At 51.0% G+C, this 21,151-nt stretch overlaps 1 protein-coding gene across 1 annotated transcript in view; it reads right to left on the bottom strand.

Moving 5' to 3' along the window:
* Cdh23 (cadherin related 23) overlaps positions 1 to 21,151 on the bottom strand; it is a 382,497-nt gene that overhangs the window by 71,594 nt on the left and 289,752 nt on the right. Inside the window, exons 28-37 of the mRNA XM_029482781.1 lie at positions 18,147 to 18,207; positions 16,889 to 17,037; positions 11,943 to 12,078; positions 9,820 to 10,208; positions 7,599 to 7,700; positions 7,441 to 7,443; positions 4,269 to 4,418; positions 3,819 to 3,947; positions 2,776 to 2,904; positions 1,869 to 2,096 (exon numbers count right to left, since the gene is read on the bottom strand). Of these exons, the coding sequence (XP_029338641.1) occupies positions 1,869 to 2,096; positions 2,776 to 2,904; positions 3,819 to 3,947; positions 4,269 to 4,418; positions 7,441 to 7,443; positions 7,599 to 7,700; positions 9,820 to 10,208; positions 11,943 to 12,078; positions 16,889 to 17,037; positions 18,147 to 18,207 (1,476 nt within the window). The remainder of the gene's footprint in view (positions 1 to 1,868; positions 2,097 to 2,775; positions 2,905 to 3,818; positions 3,948 to 4,268; positions 4,419 to 7,440; positions 7,444 to 7,598; positions 7,701 to 9,819; positions 10,209 to 11,942; positions 12,079 to 16,888; positions 17,038 to 18,146; positions 18,208 to 21,151) is intronic.

Raw genomic sequence — 21,151 nt, forward strand, 5'->3', positions numbered from 1 at the left:
TGTCTGGGCTAATGGGCAGACCATAACATGGACATACTTGGCTACTCTACAGGACTGACCAGCAGAGACGGGACCAGTGCCCTCATCTCCAGGTGGAGGTGAAGAGCTCTGAGTTTGTCTCTCAGGTCAATCCAGTTCTGTGTGACACTAGTGATTTCAAATCATAGAACTGGGGATATGGCTCAGTTGGTGGACTTGCCCCCATAGCATCCCTGCACTCACAAGTCCTGGGTTCAATCCCCAGTAGTGTGTAAACCAGGAGTGGTGAGACACACTTACAATCCCAGTTTTTGGAAGTGGAGGCAGGAGGATCAGACATTCAAGATCATTCTCAGCTATAGAGTGAACCTAGAACTGCTGAGGTTACAAGAAAACATCTCAAAAAGAAAAGAAAATAACAGAGCTCTTTCTCCTATGCTAAGAAACAAAGACACCCCAAAGAATGGATCTTCCCACTTCGGATTTTTTTTTTCCTTCTGGTTTTTCTTCTACTTAGTGTCAGCTTTTTTTTTTTTTTTTCAACTAAGAAGTCCAAGAAACAGTAACTGTTACTGAGCACAAAGTCAGTCTTTGTAACCATCAACTCTAGCTGAAGATCTGCTACATGTAGCCAAGCGTCTCACTGAAGATGAGTAAAACTTCAAACTTCACCCTTCCATGTCATCACAAAATACCCAATTGCCTCCCCACCTCCATTCAGTTAGCCATGTCCTAATTGGCCCGCTGGCTGAGATAGCAAAGTCACCGGGCTGCCCTGGGAATGAGGATGCTAATTAGGAGGCAGGGCAGTGTGGGTCTCGTTTCCCATTTTGAAATGTGAAGTGTGTTCTTGGGACTGTTGGCCCAGTTCCTAACCCTTTGTCAGCATTACTCCAGATGAATGCCAGCCTAGACCTGCTCATCCTGTGGGGCCACTGACACGGCTGATCCCCAAAAGACACCTCTTGGAGGCAGAGAGCAACTGAGCATAAATGTACCCTTCATTGAGGGTACACTCTATCCAGAATGGCTTGTGATTTGCTTTAGCCAAGAGAAAGCCACAGAAGGGACCCTGTGCCAGCCCAAGCCTGGTAACCACTGGGTCTCGTGTGTATCTTGTGCTCTCTCAGGCACAGGCTTGCTAGCTGGAGGTAGCTGTCCCTATCACCTTCAAGGGATGCCAACTAACTGCCAGAAGTGCAGCCTGCTCAGCTGACATGACAGCAGCGTGTACAGGGCAGGGGCCCCAGATGAGACCAGAACTAGCTGGCAGAGCCCAGTCTACATCTGCATCCCTTGAAGATGAGATTCTGGCAGGCTCTGATTGGCCGGCTTGTAAGGTTCCAAATCATAGAGCACTCTTCTTTGCTTGCACAGTCTCTACCCAGTCTGCAAGCCACACCTCCTTCCCTAGCTCGAATATCTCATGGGCATCACACAACCAGAGGATGTGGCCTTGTTCACTATGCATACATGGGATATATGCATACCCACACAGGACTACAGCCATCAGCCCCTCCCACCCCCTGTGTTGGTGACAGTGTTGTGCCAACACGGTGCAGGGAGAGGACCAGAGGGCTGCATTGCCTTATGGTTGAGTGTGACCCTGCAGTGCCCAGTTTGGTCATACATCCTGCTTTACATACATGGCCAAGGCCTGGTGTCGAGCTCATCTGATAGCATCCATTAATGAGACTCAGAACTGTACAGACTAGAGAGAACCAGTCCCCCGCTTGGCACATACCTGCACTGTGAGGCCCCTGGCCTGTGAATTTAAGGCATACAACCTAAGAGTATCAATGGTTTGAGGGCTATGACAGGCTCCAGCCCCATCACTGGCTTCCCACACACAGGGTTACAGAGCCATCCCATCCACCTCCGTTGCTCACCGACAGTGTGGGGGTGCCCTCATCTTCCACGGTGACCACCAGATGGTAGAAGTTCTGGCGCTCACGGTCGGGTGGAGCAGGCCGCGTAGCAATCTCACCGCTGATACGGTCCATACGGAAAGTCATGTCCTCGTTGCCCTCAGTGATGTAATAGGACAGGACACTGTTGATCCCGATGTCACGGTCGGTGGCTCTCACTTGGACCACTGAGGTGCCTCCACCCACATTCTGGCAGGAGAGCAGGAAGTGGTTATCTCAGGCCCACAGTCAGGGAAAGCAGTCTCTGTTCCTGGTGCCCCGAGGTTTCACTGGGCCCCTGCTTTGTGTCCTCTGGGGCACCGATGAGGGTGATCAGGATATTGATAGACAACATGCTTTGGATACCTCCTACATAAGAGGGCCTGGGTGAGTCCCTTGATTCTGGTCCAAACCTGTGAACTTAGATTAGATGCTCACACTTACATATGAAAACTGAAGAAGCATACATACATATATACCCATTCAGCCAATCAGAAGCTATTGTAGGAATCGAACTATGGCATCAGGATTACAGAGCCCAGAGGCTGTCCCCTTGATAGGGAGGACCCGGGAGGGGTGCCTAAAACATAAGCAGCCTCTGGCACAATGCCTGGGCAAGGCTCAGAAAAAGATGTCATGAAGTCACCCAGCCTTAATGCCAGGTACCAAATACATTCATTTTAAAAAAGAAGCTGTCCCAGGATCTCTTTTTTAACCACAAAAATATACTACCATGCTGGGTACTAGGGCTGTATCTATTCAGGATCCCTATTCTGAGGACTGAGGGGCCAGTGGGCCAACAAGACATTTGGATGGCTCTTTCATGGGTAACTTCTGACCATGGTCCACCCTGGATGGTGGTTAGCTGCTGGTAATCTGGGGTCTTTACCTCATTCACACTGACGTTGTATCCAAAGGGGCTTTCAATCACTGGAGGGTTGTCATTGACATCCAGAATGGTCACCTGTAAGATGTGGTCTTTCTTCCGTGGAGGAGTGCCACGGTCAGAAGCCACGACCTGTGAGGAGGAAGAAAAGGAACTATGGGATCAGGATTATGGGGCCCAGAGGCCGTCCTCTTGATAGGGAGGACCTGGTAGAGCCAAGAGACTCAGCGATCCATCCCTGTCCTATGTCCACCACCAAGCTCTCCCCTTCTGCCCGTGCTACAGACAATGCTTGTCTAAGTCTTGTCAAATCCACTTGGCTTCTGATTTCAGTCATCGTTTTCCTGACCTGCCTGTGTTTGGGGCTGTGTTAGCGCTTCACCTTGACCTTGGGTCTGAGATAGGATTCAAGCCTTTGGGTCTCTGGTAAGCAGAGAGGGGTTCTGGAATATTCTTTTGCCACCCTCTGGAGTCGTGACTACACACTGAGCCAGTTTGTAGGGGAGTTCAGCGTTGCCCTGGTGACCTCTAGGCTCTCGGCCTCTAAAGAGGAGCAGTGTGGGCTGCTTAGAACCTCATGGTGCACAGGCCAGGCCCAGGACCTCAGCAGCCACTGTAGTCAGCGTGGTACTTCACTGTGCAGCAGAAGCAGGCCAGGTGGGGTTCTATTGGCCATTGCATATGTGGGGAAACTGAGGCCAAGCCAAACAGAAGAAATGATTTGCCCAAGGTCCTGCTATGCTCCTGACAGGGTCAACATCCCACCAGCTCCACTAAGCATTTGTTCTATTGGCTGTTTCTTATTTTATGTATGTATGTATGTATGTATGTATGTATGTATGTATGTATGTATATATGTATTGAGACAGGGTCTCATGTTGCTCAGGGTGGTCTCAAATTTAAGATATAGTTAAGAATGACCTTGAACTGCTGCTCTGGCCTCTGCCTACCTTCTAAGTGTCTGGATGATAGGCATGTGCCTGTACCATCAAGCCTGGCTCTTCTGACTCTTGTGGCAAGGGTAGGCAGAGCCAGTGGGTGCTCACCTTGAGGATGTAGTGGTCCAGTTCCTCCCTGTCCAGGGGCTTAGCCACAAACACTTCACCAATGGAGTCATTGCTGGTGATAATCTCAAAGGCCCCAGCAATGTTACCAGAGGCCAGGGAGAAGACCACCTGTGGAAAGAGAGGGTACAGGGAAAGGAGGTGACTCGTCAGATTCACGGGGCTGCCTTGCCTCCATGCTCGCTATGACTCTATCCTTCTGGGGTCCTGGGAGAAAGAGATAATGCCAAGGAATGGGATCAGGCCATATGTACCTGGCAAGTACCCAGTCCTGGGGATGTTAGCCAGCAGCCTCGGAACCTAGAAAGTGAGTCTGAGTCCCCACACGTAAATGTCCATTCCTGCTTGCTAACACAAAGCTTGCTGGCTCAGATGGTCCCTGAGGACTATGAAACACCCTCCAGCCTGGGTGGACCCTGGCTTGATGCCTACCTGTCCATTGCTGCCAGCATCAGGGTCCCGGGCCTTGACTGTGGCTACTCGCTGGCCCACAGGGCAGTCCTCAGGCACACTGATGGCTGAGTCCGAGGTGAAGTCGAAGCGTGGGCTGTTATCATTCTCATCCAGAACGGTGATGTAGACCTGGGGGCAGACACACTCATCCACCTCCTGCCTCCTTCCCCAAAATATCCTTAGGTCATGAGGTCAGCAGGGGCCTTGAGCAAACCTTCAAGTCCCAAGCTCCATCCTACCTTCTCTGAGCAATATCCGTGTGTGTGTGTGTGTGTGTGTGTGTGGTTGCACACTTATCCCAGGGCCAGAACAGCAAAGAGGGGGGTCAGTGAAGACTGTCTGATATGGTACAGGGAGGGACAGGGACAGCTGGACAGCTGGGTTCCAGCTCATGGGAATGAAGGCCTGGAATAGCCCCCTGGCACTGGCTGGCATCACTTCCTGTTTTTCAGGACGATTAAGGAGTTCAGATTCTTATATGAAATAAGACGATGAATCACAGAAATGAGAATCCTGGGCTGGCTGGTTGAAGCAGATGCTGGCCAGATTCCAGCCTTCTTGCCCACATTTCTGCATTAAAGAGAAAGAATCAGGCCAGGAGCAGGAGGCTACTGTGACCCGGTCGGGAAGGAAACTCCAGGAAACAGCATTTTCTTTCAAGTCCGAGGCCTGGATCTCGGGTGGAGAAGAGCACCAGGAACGGGAAGAGAGAAGGGTCACTATGGGCGTGACCACCAACCCCAGGAAGATCATAGGCCACAGAGACTATACACACAGCTATGCTCACTGCCAGGGGCAGGCTGGGAGGTAGCCTGGGTTTTAAGAACTGCTTCAAGCTGCTCTACCCACCAAAGGCCAGTCATCACCATCCTTTTGAGGGCCGCGATTTCTGGATCCCATAGCTAACCGCCTTTTGGTATGCACAGTGCTCATGGTCCTTGGGGGCCCTTTCCATCTTACAGAAGAAAGTCACTGTCCCCAACTTCAAATCAGGCTGCCTTGCCTGGTTTCACTTTCCCCAGGAGCCCCCCCCCCCAAAGCATCAGGCTGATGTCAGAAGCCGGGGGTGGCGGTAGGTGTGTCAATTCCTCCATGGCTGGCTGTGTGACTTTACACATAGTTACTCAACCTCTCTGGTTTTCCATTTTCTCAGTGGAAAACTTCTGAACCAAGAAGACTTGAGCACTGGATGTAGGAAGCAGGAAATGAGCAAGCACGGGTACAGGTGGTGTATAGTAATCTCCATTACCCTTCCTCTTCCTGTCTGATGGACACCCAGGCTTTCCCCATAGGCCTGTACTTATCTACCAGGGAGTAAGGAGTCTGAGTCTGCTAAGCAAGCAAGTTGCTATAGGAAATGGAAACAGTGATAGCTAGTATACCCATGCTCAGAGCCAAACCAGGCATAATGAGCTGTCCTGCGTATGTGCATGCATGCGTGCGTGCGTGTGTGACTGGCCCTTCAAATTCTTTGGCCAATTAGGGTCCTCACACCACAGGACCTATGTACACCCTGTTCCCTGTGCCAGAAAAAAAACCTTTCCTTGTTGGCTGCATTAACTCCTTGTCAGCCTGAGTGACCTTAGGCAAGCCCACCCCAGCGTTCCCTGACATTATGTCATAGTGACACTGTGATAGGGTCCCCTCCCCACCTGAATCTAGGTCTTGCCTTGCAGGCAGGGTTAAATCTGCTGTGGGTTTCTGCTGCATCAGCACCCCAGCCAGCACAGGCCGGGCCTGGCATAGTCAGTCAATGGTGGTGCTGTGGTTGCTACTCTCTGTGGGGGGAGAAGGGAGCCAGCTCTGGTAGGTGAAAAGAGGATGGAAGCCTTCTCCAGCTCCTAGCCTCAGAACCTCACCTTCCTGCCCATCCCCCAGTATACAACCCAGGAGCTCCTATAGCTGAGACTTCCTTCCGGCCTTTCCCCCCACCCCATTGCTGAGGCAGGAAGGAGTCAGGTGGAGGTGAGCTGTGGTTTGGCTCCTGGCCCTGGAAAGGAAATTGTACCACCTTTAAAGGCCTTCTGTATGTGCACTGTAGCACCTCAAACAGCACAGGGGCCAACCAGGCTGGGTATCTGGGGCATGAGACAGTTTTTGCTTCTTGGAAGAGAGCTGAGTGGGGGAGAGAGTCTGAAGTTCCTGTCATCCACATTAGAAAGGGTTGCCCGGATGCCAGAGTGGTACCACGCTTTCACGGGATACCCAGCAGCCACCGAGGGCCGAAGGGCAGTGGGGGCCCACAATACTGAGGAAGATGCTAAGGTCTGCTACCTATATCTGCTAAGTTTCCTACTGGGAGATTTAGGACGTGGGGTACCTGTCTGCTGCCCCAGGAGTTAAAGAAAGCTAAGTGTGTGTGGGTCAAAGCCCCATTCACACCCCCTACCTCTGCTTTGCCCCACCCCCAACCTGCTGAACTCCACTCTCAGGCCCAGTCCTTCTGGGGCTCTGTCTGACACTCCTGAGTACACGGTCTTGGCAGTGGGGCTTGCCCTGTGGACACAGCTACCATGCCAAGAACTCCCTGGGTGCTGGCCCTGAATACCCTCCTTCCCATGTCTCTCGTCCTGAGATCTGCCATCCCTTCTGAGGAGGGCAAGGTTGCTGGCAGGATTCTCTCTTTAGGGAGGGAAGGGGAAGCACACAGAAAGGCTAAGTAGCTTTGCTTTGTCACACAGCCACTGAGGAGCCCTCAGGTCTCTTCCTGGGTATGTTCTAAGTATTTCTTTATTACTGCATTTCTGTCTCACGATTCCTTAGGGAATGGACGGACCATGGAGGACACAGCTTGGGAGAGGAGAATGGGTGGACAGCAGAGGTCTGAGAGGAAGCCCTGCTGTAAATGTTTATGTTTCCCCTCTTTTTACACCGTTGATTGGTTTAGTGTGTGTTGGGGTGGCTGGGTGAGTATGGATGGGGGCGGGTAAACGTGAACATGGAGCATGGCATCTTGTGAAGGTCATAGGATGACTTAGAGTCGGTTCTCTTCTACCGTGTGGGTCCCAGGGACCAAACCAAGGTCACCAGGCTTGGTCGCAATCACCTTTCTTCTCTGCACCATCTGGACAGCCCTCTGCCCTGTGGGCCCTATCTCCAGGGAAGGTCTGTGCACCACCAGTGGTACGAGGCAGTTCATGGGCTAACTCACCTTCTGTAGGCACAGCGGGAGCAGGGGCAGGAACAGGAAGGGAGAGAAAACAGATATAGATGGTTACTGGCTGGCCTGGTACCTTCCACCCACTGCCCATGGGTCAGGTTCTGGGGAATACTGGGTGGGGGTGGGACTGTCACCCAGGACCCACTCACCACAGTAGAGTCCACCTTGGGGCCGCCATCATCTGCCACGACTGTCAATGTGTAGAAGTCGCCCTTCTCCCTGTCGACCAAGCCTTTGACTGTGATCACACCCTGTGGGGTGTGGGGGTGGGGGTGAGGATGACAATTATCAGGCAGCTGTTCTCTGCTCCAGCTGGAGCCCACCATCCCCTCACCCCACTCTGCCAGCCATGTTCACAGCACCGTCCTGACACAACTTTCCCACGAGTCTACAGGCTGAAATCCCATTGCTTTTATGGACCATCCAGATTCCAGCCATCTCTTCTACAAGGGTCTTCTACCTCCCATCACCCCACCAGAATACTGATCCCGCATCTTCTCTGGATGCGCACACTCATAGCTTTTCTGCCCCAGAGCTCTCAGTCTGCCTACGTTCCGAGTCTCCCCCCGGGATAAGGCCTGGCCCACTGCAGGTGTGGTTCTCATCCACCCTGCCAGGGCAAGCAGTGCACAGGCAGGCATCAGAGATCAGAGCCTTACTACTTGACTCACAAGGTGGGACCTGCATGTGGTGGTGGCTGGCCTGACTCTGCTGAAGTCTGTGCACAGGAAGACTGCCTTCTAGGAGGCCTGGGAGTTGCTAATACTGTCCTCTGTGCCATGATTGCCCTGGCTGTCAAGTTGCGCCCTTCCATCAGACTGGCCAGCAGGGATTCATACCTTGACTATCGTCAAAGAAGGGATCCTAGAGGAAGACCCACTAAATCGAGGGAGATGGGCTGGGGGTAAGGAGCAGTAGTACCAGATACCTAGCTTAGTATAGCTACGGAAGAGATGGGAAAGAGCTAGACTTGAGTTTCCATTCAGACAGAGTAAAAAGGGAAATAAGATTACTTGGATAACGATAGGCTAGAATATATGTCAGAATGCACAATTCCTTAGAATTTCCTGGTAATCGGAGCATCTGGGAAGAGGAAAGGAAGGTAGACGGTACATAATAGACTGTGATTTCACACTGGAGCCTCCATAAAATCCCCTGACTTGTGTGATTGGGAGAACATCTGGACTAACAATGAATATATGGAGTTTTTATTTTATTTTATTTTTTTAGAGACAGGGTCTTGGCATGTAACCTAGGTTGGTTTGGAGATCTAGATCCTCCTGCTTCAGCCTCCTGAGAACTGGGATTACAGAGGGGACTGGGCTGTGCCCTGGAAGGGGCATGACTCCTTTGAAGGAGTCTCAGAATTGGCCATGGTAAGCAAGCAAGATGTTTCTGAAGAGTCTGTAACCAGCTACCTGAAGCTCAGGAGGCATCTCAGGAACTCTTACTTCGGATTAATCAGGAAACACGGTAAACAGCTGGCGACCCGCATCTGAAGCAGGGCAGACTAGCAGCCATCAACGACCCTACAGATCCCACCTGACGGAGCTGTTCAGACTTGACCCAACTCTCCCAGTACCCAGTGGGCAGCCAGAACCCAGAGAAGCAGCCTGTGGCAGTGTGAACTTAGAAGGGCAAGTGCTGAGGATTTGGTCTAATGCTTGTATTATGTTAACTGGGTTCTCAAAATTGCACAAGAATCTTCATGAAAGACACTGAGGGCCTCTGTCCCCAGTTGGTTTTGACTGGTAAATAAAGTTGCTGGTGGCTAATGGTTGGGCAGAGAGACAGAGGCAGGACTTGAAGATTCGTGGGCAAGGGGACCGAAGGAGGAATAAGCTTTTAGAAAGGAGAAAGACCAGGCCTCAGAAGTGTAGAACACAGAGACAGAGAGACAAAGAGACAGAGAGACAGAGAGACAGCCAACTTGTAAGAGTCAGGGATTGTGGCCCAGGAGGGCTGTAGGTTTGGGTCCACCGGGATGGAATATAGGTTTTAATAAGTAATAGCCCAGGAATATCAGAGGGGAGAGTCTGCTAGCCTTGTGGAGGTCTGAAAGTGCCAAGCCATTGGGCTGTTTAAGACATATTAAAATAGAAGGCTGTGTGTGTGTGTCTGTGTGTCTGTGTGTGTGTCTGTGCGCGCGCCCACTGGGGTGATTTGAGCAGGATTAATTGACTATTACAACAGGAAAGTGTTTAGCTTGTCCTATTATAACTTCCATTGTCTAATAACAAAGATACCAGACTGACTGGCTTTCAGTGTAACACCAGAAGAACAGTTATCTTAAGGAATGCTGTACATCAAGGGGCTCAGTAAATACACGCTGCGTTGGGAAAGCCCTGCCATGACGACCCGCCTCCTTACCGTGATAGCATCTATCTTGAAGAGGGCTTTGGCCTGGGCACTGGTATAGGCGTCGAAGCGGTAGGTGATCTGATTGAGGTTATCGATGGAATAGGCTTGCACCCGCACGATCTCTGTCCCCAAAGCCAGATTCTCCATGATGACTGCCTCGTAGGAGGCATTTGAGAACTGAACAGCCTCATCCAGCTCATTGAGAAGTGTCACGTAGACGCTGCAGAAGCCCTGGTTGAAGGGGGGTGCGCCGTCTGTGGCAGACACATTCATCAGGTAGCTGGTCTTGGTCTCGTAGTCCAGGTAGTCAACCGTCACGATGAGCCCCGTGCTCTCGTCAATCTCAAACTTGCCCTCTGCGCCTGACAGGATGCGGTAGTTCACCAGGCCACCGTCCCCTTTGAGAAGATGAAAACCATGTAATCCCAGATGGAGGTAGGGCTTCCCTATGGCTTCTTCAGCGCTCTTTTCCAGGGGCTGCTCATGAGAGGCCTTGGCTGTTCCCTCCTCCCACCTTCAGCATACGCTATCCCCAAAAGATGTAGCAGAGGTCAAGGTGGGTGGCAGGACCCCAGAACACCATTGACCCACTCTGGAGCTTGGTACTGGCACTAGAGATCTGACAGAGGGAGCTGGCTCTGCTCCTGGAGCTTCAAATTTTACATTTGCACACCTGTCTTGGATAAGCAGAAACCTTGTAGTGGTGATTTGACCTAGAAAGCCTAGGGCCTTCAGAGCAGCCAAGCCTTCGTTCAGGTCCCTGGTGGAAGAGAATCTCAGGGCCAAGTAGTTCCCTATCCCTTCTACACACCACTGCTCAGGCATGAGGCAGGCAGTTTGGGAAGGCAGAAAAGGAGACAGGCACAAACCCACTCACCTTGGTGAAGGCATCCACGACTTTCGCCTGCCTTTCAAAGGGTTACCTATGCCAGAAGAGGCCTTGGCAATCCACAGTGCCCCTGACCCTGTGCTGGTGTGCCATTTAGAGAATGAACCAACTATGAATCCTAAAGTCTATGTCTCTGTCACTCAGCCTGGGAGGCTAGTAATCTCTGATGCTGAGGGCGCATAGGGACTATTGGGGGCGTTGACAAAGAGGCTTGGGCTGCAGCCAGGGCAGCAAGGTCAGAACAGTGTGGTATAGTAGGAATGTTTAATAAATCCAGGCGTGGACGAGGAAGGAGAGGAGAGATGGAAGCCACCATGGAAGGGAGAGAATATGCAGGAGAGAGGAGCCACCATGGCAGAAGACCGTGCAGGAGGGAGAAGGAGAGCCGCCATGTCAAAGGACCAAGAGAACGCGGCTCAGAGGGCTTCTTCATTGGGTCAAGAGCAGCCAAGATGGAACACAGACATTAGTAAGCAGTAACTTGGAGTTTATTAGTAGGAAAGTGGATTCTAACAGCATGGAGGCTATTGTGTTGCTTATGGCATATTAAAATATAAAGACTGTGTGTGTGTGTATGTGTGTATGTGTGTGTCTGTCCATCTGTCTGTCTTTGATCTGGGAACATAAACCACTGAAGCGGCCCCGGGCCTGGATTTATTAAAATATTCCTACTCCAGTGTGGTAGAGAAGAACCCTCTCCTAACCAGCACAGGCTCAGTAGAGAAGCCTGTGGTATCCCAGAATCCTACCCCGTTCACTTTACATGGACCACTGTGGCTACAGAAACCGCTGCCAGGCTGGGGCTGCCTTCCAAACCTGTCACTTCCCTACGGGAAGGATGGGTTGTGAGGAGGCTTGCAAGTACCGAGCTCTGGGCATCCCCTGTGCAGTAGAAGGTGGCAGCTGACTGGAGGCTTAGGTCTAGGCTAGAATTATGACACGGCTCCATGACCCTTTCCCTGTCCTTGCAAAAGGCTAGCATTGTGCTGCTAGGTCCCAGGATGACTGATCTGGTTGTGCAAACATTTCCACCTTCTTCTGGCCATCAGAGGTTGGATAACTTCCTTGACTAATCCTCTGGGGCCTGGGCATCTGTATAGAGTGAACGGCAAGCAAGGAGGCCCTCCTGAGCCTGGGTGTTGGCTGCATGGAAGATCTAAGTATGACAGGGCCCCTGGCGATAGGAGGGTCACTCTGAGAAGTGGCATCCCTAACTCCCCCCACCCCTCCCAACCTGCCTTACCAGTGTCTCTGTCAGTGGCTCGGACAACGATGACTGAGGTGCCAATGCCTGCTGTCTCTCGAAGGCCCAGGCGGTTGTACTGCTGCTGTGTGAACACGGGGGCCTCATCGTTGACATCTTCCACGTACACGATCACCTGCAGAGATATGCCAGGGTTATGGCCCCTGCTCCCTTTGGAGGGCCTAGTCCTGCCTATTCTCCCATTGAATCTGGCCCCTCACACAGGACCTGGCTTAAGGCTGCTGTTCAGAAACCTTTTTGGTCCTGCACCGACCTGTAGGAACCAGTGACTACCAGTGGCACTTTTGGGGTGGTCAAGTTTCTCCAGCATGAAATAGTAATGCCACTAATGGTTCATGTCACACTGCTCCTGAGGTGGTTAGGAAAACAAAATATTCAAACCACCAGTGAGTGTGATGGTTTGAATGAGAACAGCCTCCATAGGCTTTGTATATTTGAATGCTTGGTCCCCAGTTGGTGGAACTGTTTGGGAAGGATTAGGAGGTGTGGCCTTGATGGAGGAGGTGTGTTACTGGGGTGGGCTTCTAGTGTTCTCTCTCTCTCTCTCTCTCTCTCTCTCTCTCTTTTCTCTGATCAGCTACTGCTCTAGTGCCATGCCTGCCTACTTCCAGACTCCCAATTATGATGTTCAAAGATTCTAGCCTCTTGGAATCATTAGCCTTCAGATGAAATGCTTGCTTTTATAAGTTGTCATGGTCATGGCATTTTGTCTCATCAGTAGAAAACTAATTCCACCCAAAGACCAAAATACATTTATTTAGGAGAGACTCAACAAAAAACTATGATGGTAACAAGAACAGAAGTGGTTGTGCTTTGGACCCTGTGACCCTCACATAACAGCCCTTTAAAGACTGCCACTCCACCATAGCAGACAACTGGGTGGGGCACTGATCCCCGACTCCTTCCAGGGCTCCCAATGAAACAGAGGGTAATCCCCCAACCCACAGGGTTTCCTGGTCACCCTCTATCACTTTCCTGGGGAAACTTATTAATGACTTTCATGACAATCCTTGTCCTGGAACTGCTTTCTGGGGACCCTACCAGAATTGTGTGATTGTGTGTGTGTGTGTGTGTGATGTTCCCATTGCTTTTCTCCATCTTTGAAACTTCCCTTTAAAGAACATGTGTCAAATGTAGAAAAATGCTACGGTTCAAAGGGTTTTTATGGAGAGCTGTGTCTGCAAACAAGGAGAGCCCCTCTTTTCTCCCCATATATGGCAATACCCAGAGAGTTTGCTGTAGACCTGAGTCTTGTTGCCTGGAAGACCAGAATGGAGGGGAAAGACACACAAGCTACCAGAAACCTCAGGCTCTGCCTCCTTTAAGAGACTGGGAAAAGAGTCCCAGAAAAGAGAAGTAATTTCCCCAAGATCTCACAGGGACAAGGAGGGCTGGTGTCTCCTGGCTCCCTATCTATCGATGCTTAGGCTCCATGCTGGGGATGAGCTGGCCCCAGTGTAAGACATCCTTCTGGCTCCCTAGAGCCAGGGAAACATTACCATGAAGCAGGATGGAGAAGGGAGGACGTGGGGTGGGGTAGCTCAGTGTGCACAGCACAGGTCACAGCTGTCAGTGGCAAGGACAGGACAGAAAGGGGAAGGAGGCCAAGACAGCCTCAGAGAACCTGCCTTTGGCACTTTGCCTATATCTATAGCTGTCTCTGGGGTTACACACACATTCGCACATGCTCACACACACACACTACATACATCCACATAGACCACACACCATGCACACACATACGTAGCTGCCTCTGGGATTATCCCAACACACACATACACACACACACACACTACATATACATATCACACACACATATACACACACACCACACAAACACCTCCCATATAAACACCACACACATTTACACATACATACCACACATGAACCACATATAGAACATCTCACTACATACCACAGACACACTAGACACACACACATACCACACACATATACACACATACACCATACACACTAAAGACACACACAAACACACCACATACACATATACACACACACAACACACAAATGCCCCCATATACCACACATATACATATAACACACACAAACACCCCCATATGCACACCACACACACGCTACATATACAACCCCACCACCACATACCACAGACACACTAGACACACATACACATACCACACACACATACCACACACACTACATATACAACCCCACCACCACACACCACAGACACCCTAGACACACACACACACACACACACACACACACACACTACACACACACAAACACCCCATATACACACCACACACACATACCACACACACTACATATACAACCCCACCACCACACACCACAGACACATTAGACACACACACACATACCACACACACACACACACACACACACACACACACACACACACATCTCTAGGTTAGCAGGGAATTTACTGGATGACTAAGGGTGGGAAGAGTGGCAAAGCCAGGGGAGAAGATGGATGCGGTGGCCAGGGAGGCTCACGGAGAGCTCACCACTCCACTGCCCTGAGGTTCCACAGCCCTGTCACGCCAGCACCTTTCATGTCCAGATATCGAGAATCTACTATGCAAACAACAGGGTCCACCTCAGTCCGCAGCTGTAGTGGGGAGCCTTCTAAATTTGGCTTCGCCCACAGTTTGTTGCAGAAGATCCTGGGTGTGGTGACTGTGAGGGGAATTGGCGTGGGTGAATTTCGGGAACTCTGTGTAAACAGAAATGAACTCTCCATCTTTTAAAACTGCAAGCCTTGCCTTTCCGGAGTCTGCTTGTTCTAATGACCTTGCCTTCTGGGGGACAGCAGGGAAGACGCTGTCAGTCTGATAGTGTGAGAGGAACGGGAGAGGGGCGGGGTGTAGCTTGCCACAATGTGGCCAGGCTTTCAACACTTCTGGCTGCTTTCGGCTGTAGAGACAGGAGGGAAGATGGTGTGGTTTGTGAACCCGAGAGACACAGCTGAACAGGAAGTACAGGCCAGCTGAACTCTTGCTGAACAGGAGGACGCTGCCAGGTGCCTCAGAGCCAGAATGCCTTCTGTCCGGAGTGTCTGCACAGGGCTGCCCGACCCTCCAACAGGGAGAAGAGGGCAGTTGTGTGTATACACGGTGCATGTGGGCATGTACACACAGAGATGCCCAGCATCCAGAAGGAGGGGTTCCCTCCTTACTTCCTGGACCTCATGGGGACTGTTGCTAGCTGTTAAAGTGGGAATTACAGCTTACTGGGCAAAACTAGCATCCTCACATTGCTATCAGAAAGCGCCCCAGCTCTCCTGACTCTCTTAGGAGAACAGACGCTCTAAACTGCAGGGACCATCGAATCTCCATGCCAGGGGACAACACCTGAATTCTTAAAGTTACTCTTTAGGGTTGTAGTGCTTGTCAGGGTGCCAAGAACCCTCCTTGGGCATGGTGGTCCAGGAATCATATACTGTAAAGGTAGGAGAATAGTCTGGACCACCTGCCTGGGGTGAAGCCTGGCTCTACCCATACCATAATGGGACCCTTACCAAGTTGGTTGATTCCTCTCTGCCTCAGTCTCCTCATCTGTAGAATGGGTATAACGCAAGGCCTTCCTCAGAATTGGGTCAATTTCTTTTTCCTCAGGGTCTTGAGGGCAGGAGCACATAAAAGGGGCCCAAGGCTGTGACTGGGGTGCCTCACCTTGAGGTTGTACACGGTCTGCCTTTGATCTGTTTTACACCCTGGGATGTTGCAAAGAACTCGGTTTAACAACAAGGTTGGTGGCTAAAAATGGCACATAGCAGAGTGATCGGGCTCTTGAGAAACAGGTGGATGGGGGAGGGGAGGAGAGGGGACACGGAGTGGGCTGTGGTTAGGATGCCTGAAGTCCAGGGGTCCAACCTGAACCTCACTGATACCAGCCACTCTTGTGACCAGATGTAAGTTACAGAGGGGAAAGACACAGGCAGGCCCCACGGTGCTCATTAGCATGTGAATAAGAGCTTGTCACACTGGGAAGCTACTGTGGCAACTTCCTGGTAGATACCCAGAAAACTGTATCTCTGTCACCCTGTCCTCTAAGGGTCCAAGGGACCTGATCCCTCTGCTGTATCCACTTGGACAGGTATTCATTCCCTCCTTAAGGGATGTGGGGGGTAGCTTGTCGGGAGCCAACTTTCTCTCCCATCTTCTCTGAGAGCAAGGAGCTAGAAATTCAGAGCTGGCCCAGCTCTGACAGATCTGCATGGGGCCCAGAGTTTGGTTGGAGACATCCATCTTTAACAAGAAGGGAAGCATCCCGGAGGGACTTGAGCAACAGCTGACCAGCTATCTCCTGCTCAATGTTTCCAGTCCCAGCAAACAGTGGGTTGCTCTGGGCTGATAGGTTCCGCTGACTCAGCCACACTCAGGCCTGGGTACGTGTCCCTGTCTGATGAACTCCCACCTTCCTCCACGACAGGGACCTCTGGGTTCTGACTCACTTCCTATGGCTTTAGGGGAAGGGGCCTATGGGCTGCTACGTGTGTATGGAGGGTTAGGAGGGGCGAACATTAAACAACACAGACAGGAGGCAGACCTCTGTGTGTGTGACCATTAGAGAAGGTCTCAAGTCTTGCTCAAGAAGCCAAGTTACTTCTCTAACTCTATTTCTTCATCTGCAAAGCAATATTGCTATCTGCTCCTCTAAGCTTATGTCAGGGGGGCTCTCAGTTCGTTGTGGAGAGCTGGGTGTCTATAAGTGATGGATCAGTGACAATTCCTCTTTCCTCCCTTAGGACAGACATGAGTATCATGGATCCCCTTCCTCAAGGAGAAACCATGGCACAGAGTGAAAGGACAAATCCAAAATCCCTGGCTGGTCTAGGCCCTTAGTCTCTTCACCAAATTCCTTGCCCCGCACGCCAGTAAGTAGTGAAACCTGCCCCACCAGGCCCCAGTTTGTGTTCTCACCCTGACAGAGCTCCGCATGGGCCCCAGGTCGTGGTTGTAGGCTTCTACCATCAGTACGTGGGACGAGTTCCGTTCCCTGTCCAGGGGCCTTGGGCCTCGCATCAGGAGCCCGCTGCCTACGTGGATCCGGAAGTTGTTGCCATGGTTACCTGTGGACCAGCACATGAGATGCATGGGTTGGACCGGGAGGAGGATGCTTATGAGATAGAAGGCAGTGAGTTCCAGGCCCTATGGCACATTGGTCCTGCCCACAGGACTTGGGCATTGAATTAATTATTAATTAATAAATTCCAGTACGGAGTTGCTACTTGTCTCAATGGTTTATGTTCTCAAGTGAAAGATATACACATAGTCTTTATACAAGCAGCTACATTTCTCCCTTTTTGTCTAATTAAAAAGGCTCTTTCCTCTCAGATACACATTGAACATAATTATAACAATTGTGTAAATTGTAAGGTATGATATACACTTATAACACCCATTTGGCAATGTGGATAAAATATTCTATCATCTATCCTAACTGAAAGAATTACAATTCTGTGTCTCAAATAAGTTTGATTTTAACTTGCATCACCATCTGAAAACCATCCCTTCACTTGGGAATTTGGTTAACGCCCACCCACAATGGCCTAAGAGAGGAAGACATGGAACTGAAGCTCACTGGCCTCTTCCTTATATGAAGCCTAAGGTCTAACCCTGTCTCCACACTTCCACTTCTATTAGGGATACGGAAGCTTGAGGAGAACCTGAGCCCTAGTGTCTGTCGGTGAGTGAATCTAGGTTGTAGCAGACCTGACTGGGCCGGGTTGGTACCCATGATCTTGACTTCTCTCCGGGGACACACTTATTCACACTTGGTCCCTGGAGTTCATGCAGGGTGGCTGCACCCCTGATCCTGCAAGCCAGCAGGTGAGTGGCGTTTCATGCTCTGGCTGTGGTGAACAGCTCAGGGGAGGGCTCGTGTTTCTAGGGGGACCCTCACCAATGACTTTCCCAGGGGATGCCCTGACTTCCAAGGTTTTCTCTGTCATGGTGTCAGCTTTGGGAATGCTGTAGCATGTGGAGCTCTTAGGCACAAGGCTAGCATACCGTTCTTTGCTTAGAATTTATTCAACTTAGTGTAAACAGTCAGGAGCCCCACTCTCTCCCTGAGCTGCAGCCTGTGTATATGGTGCTTAGGCATCTGATCTGCTCAGCCAGAAAGAAGTGTCTCCGCAGGGCAGCGGCCATCCTTCCTATCCCTCAGCAACTGACTTACCGTGGAGGATGCGGTACCAGACGCGCCCAAACTCGCCCTCGTCTGCATCTGTGGCTTTCAGCTGAAGGAGAAGAGACAGTGGAGTTATTCCTAACCCCAACACAGGGAGGGGAGCTATCTTTGCAGTCCCCATACCTGACCCCAGGCATGTGTGTGCATCCCTTTTGTTGTCCACAAGGACACCCCACCAACCTATCACTGATGTGGTCTATGTGGCCCCATCCAGGACCACCTACCCCTATCCCTTTCTCATGAGGGACAGGAAGTCCATGCAGGACATTACGTCATTACTTAGTGGCCTAGGCTGAACGAGGCCACTCCATACCTCTAGGACCTCCTACCAGTGAGGCTCTTGATGTCTTAGGATCAACGTGAGGGTGACTCTGAAGCAGCCGCCGCATCACTGAAAAGCCTACTCTAGCCTGAGTGAAAATGTTTAAAAGCTGTGTCCCTGGAGCTTCCTGGTAAACTTGCACACAGTTCTGCTGAAGAATTTCCCATGATCCGTAAGTAACCTACACTCCCATAAGCTTACTGGTTTGCCAAGGTAGCACTGGGTGGAACCATTTGTTTTTGTCATTAGTGCCCTGGATGGGGTGAGGAGCTGTTGGTATATGCCACCCCGAGGAAAACTTTGCACAGAATTGGTACCCATTGTGATTTGGATGTGGAATGCTGCCCTGTTGACTTACTAAGGCTGGAGTCTACCGTTGACTGATAGCCTTCTGGGGCTCGGACCCCTGAAATATGGAGGACTCCCTTCATGGGCAGATCTTCCCCTTCTCTGACCCTGCCTGGGGAGTTCAACCCCCTGCCCCTCATTACCTCTACCTGCAGAATGTCACACAGCCTTAGTCAGGTTCAACTCCCTTTCTCCTGATCAGAACCCATTCAGTTAGCACCCGAGATTCCTGAAATGCTTCCCCATGCTAATGAGGCATTTCTGAACCCTAAGCCCTCAGCCAATGACCTTTGCCCATCCTGGATGTTTCTACTCCAAATTCCCCAACACTATAGAAGCCTTGAATCACCCCAAGTAAAGCTCTGACTCCCTGCAAGTAGTCCTGGTATGTCTTATACACTGTATGTATTCACAGGGTTTGGCCCCTAGATGGTGACCCTGTTTGGGAAGGTTGTGGAGCCTTTAGGAGGCAGTGCCTCACCCTGGAAGACGTGGGTCACTGAGGACTGGACTTCAGGCCTTATAGCCTGTAGAGACTTCCCATTCACCCTTTGCTTCTATGGATGGGAATTCTGAGGGGAGGAAGGGGGAGGCAAGAAAGGCCAGGAGTGATGGAGACCTCAGGCAACCAGTGAACGCTGTGAGATGCAGGCTCCATTGAGCAGTTTGTTTAATTGGGGAGAATAAAGGCTATTTAAACCTTTGGAGAGTGGATAGAGGCTTTCATTGGCTGAAGCTAAGGTGCTGGGAATGCTTCATTTGCATAAGGAGGAATTCCAGTCAATGCTGGACATGAACCTTATAAGGAGAGAGGAAGTTTAACCTGGCTGGTTATGGAACCTCCTCTGGTTGGGACAAAGGTGTGGGGCACAGGACTACGTGTTCCCGGACATGCAGGCTTGGGGTAGGGGAGAGAGTGGTCCTCACTCCTATGGCTCTCAAGATGAGATTTATGGGGCTGGACACCACTCCAGCTCTGGACCAGCTCCTCCTGGTTCCATGGTACCCCCCGTCCCACATGTCCCCATTATAGATACAGTATGACCAGGCAACCTCACACCACATCCTTCCTGCCTTCTGCCAGGATGGACTGGTATTCCAATGAAACTAAACCAAAATGTGCCCTTTACCCTTAAGATGCTTAAGTTAGGGCGTTTATTACAGTGATGGGAATGTAACTAAGACAGCACCCGAGCGGGACCAGCAAAACCCATCTGCCGTGGGCGATACGATGTCTATCTGAGGCTGCTCCCTCCGAGGGGTGCACTAGACACAGTCACTGTGGCAGCTGCATGGCCTCTGCTGTGGGTGATGACGTGCAACTGAGGCTCAGCAACCCAGAAAGAACTGGCCATTGCAAGGGAAGAATTACTACAGGAAAGTGGCACACGGATGCCATCCCTCACGACAGCCTTTGGCTTGGCAGAAGAAATGCTGAAAAGGGAGATGGAGGAGTTATCTGGCTGCTTCCTATAGCTGGCCAGACGCCAGGGAGAGAGAATGCAAGTTAGAGCCGAGATAAATCGGTTTCCTGGGAGGCAATGGCTTGGAACCCACGGAAAGAATGGAAGGGTAAGGAGGAGTGGGGTATCAATCTTTAATACAGAGAAAAGGGGGGAATCTATGATTCAGGATGCAGGCCGAGACCTTAATTATGGCCCAGTACAATAAACAATGACAATCAGGGATGCCTTGGTCTCTGATGGAGTTGGAAGAGATTTTTTTTTTTTTGCACATATGTGTGTAGATATGCCATGAGTATGTGGGTGCCTGCAGAGGCCAGAAGAAGAGGGTGCTAGATCCCTGGGAGTGACCATATATGGGGACTAGGAAGCAATGGAGGGCCCCTGGAAGAGAGGCAAGTGCTCAGCTACTCTGCCATCTCTCAAGCCTCAGGGGAAAGACTTTGAAACAAGGAATAAAAGAGCCTCTCCCAGGCTGCCTTGTGAGGGCATTGGGACAGAGAAGGACGGGGGCAGTCTGAGCTGGGCGGGTCGAATAAGAAACTAGTAACGTAGCCAGTCATTCCGCCTTGAGCTGAGGTGGCACGAGCTGAGCCAATAGGAGAGAAGCAAGTCCCTGATGGTCTGGCTGGTATAAGCCAATAGGGACAGGACACTGGGTTACATCTGACTAAGGTCTTCGTGGCTAGCAGGGACTGGGGGGTCGAGGAGGAGTGACAAGTATTGCTGTGGGAACTGGGTATGTGGGAGGTGGTGACTAATAGCCAGTTTGTGGCTCTGAGTACTGTGTTTACCGGAGAGTTACAAAAGGAGTTGATTCACCAAGGGATGGCTGTGAGGCTTGGGTCGCTTTGCTGAGC

The sequence above is a fragment of the Mus caroli genome, chromosome 10 (genome assembly GCF_900094665.2).
Source record: "Mus caroli chromosome 10, CAROLI_EIJ_v1.1, whole genome shotgun sequence".
NCBI lineage: Eukaryota > Metazoa > Chordata > Mammalia > Rodentia > Muridae > Mus > Mus caroli.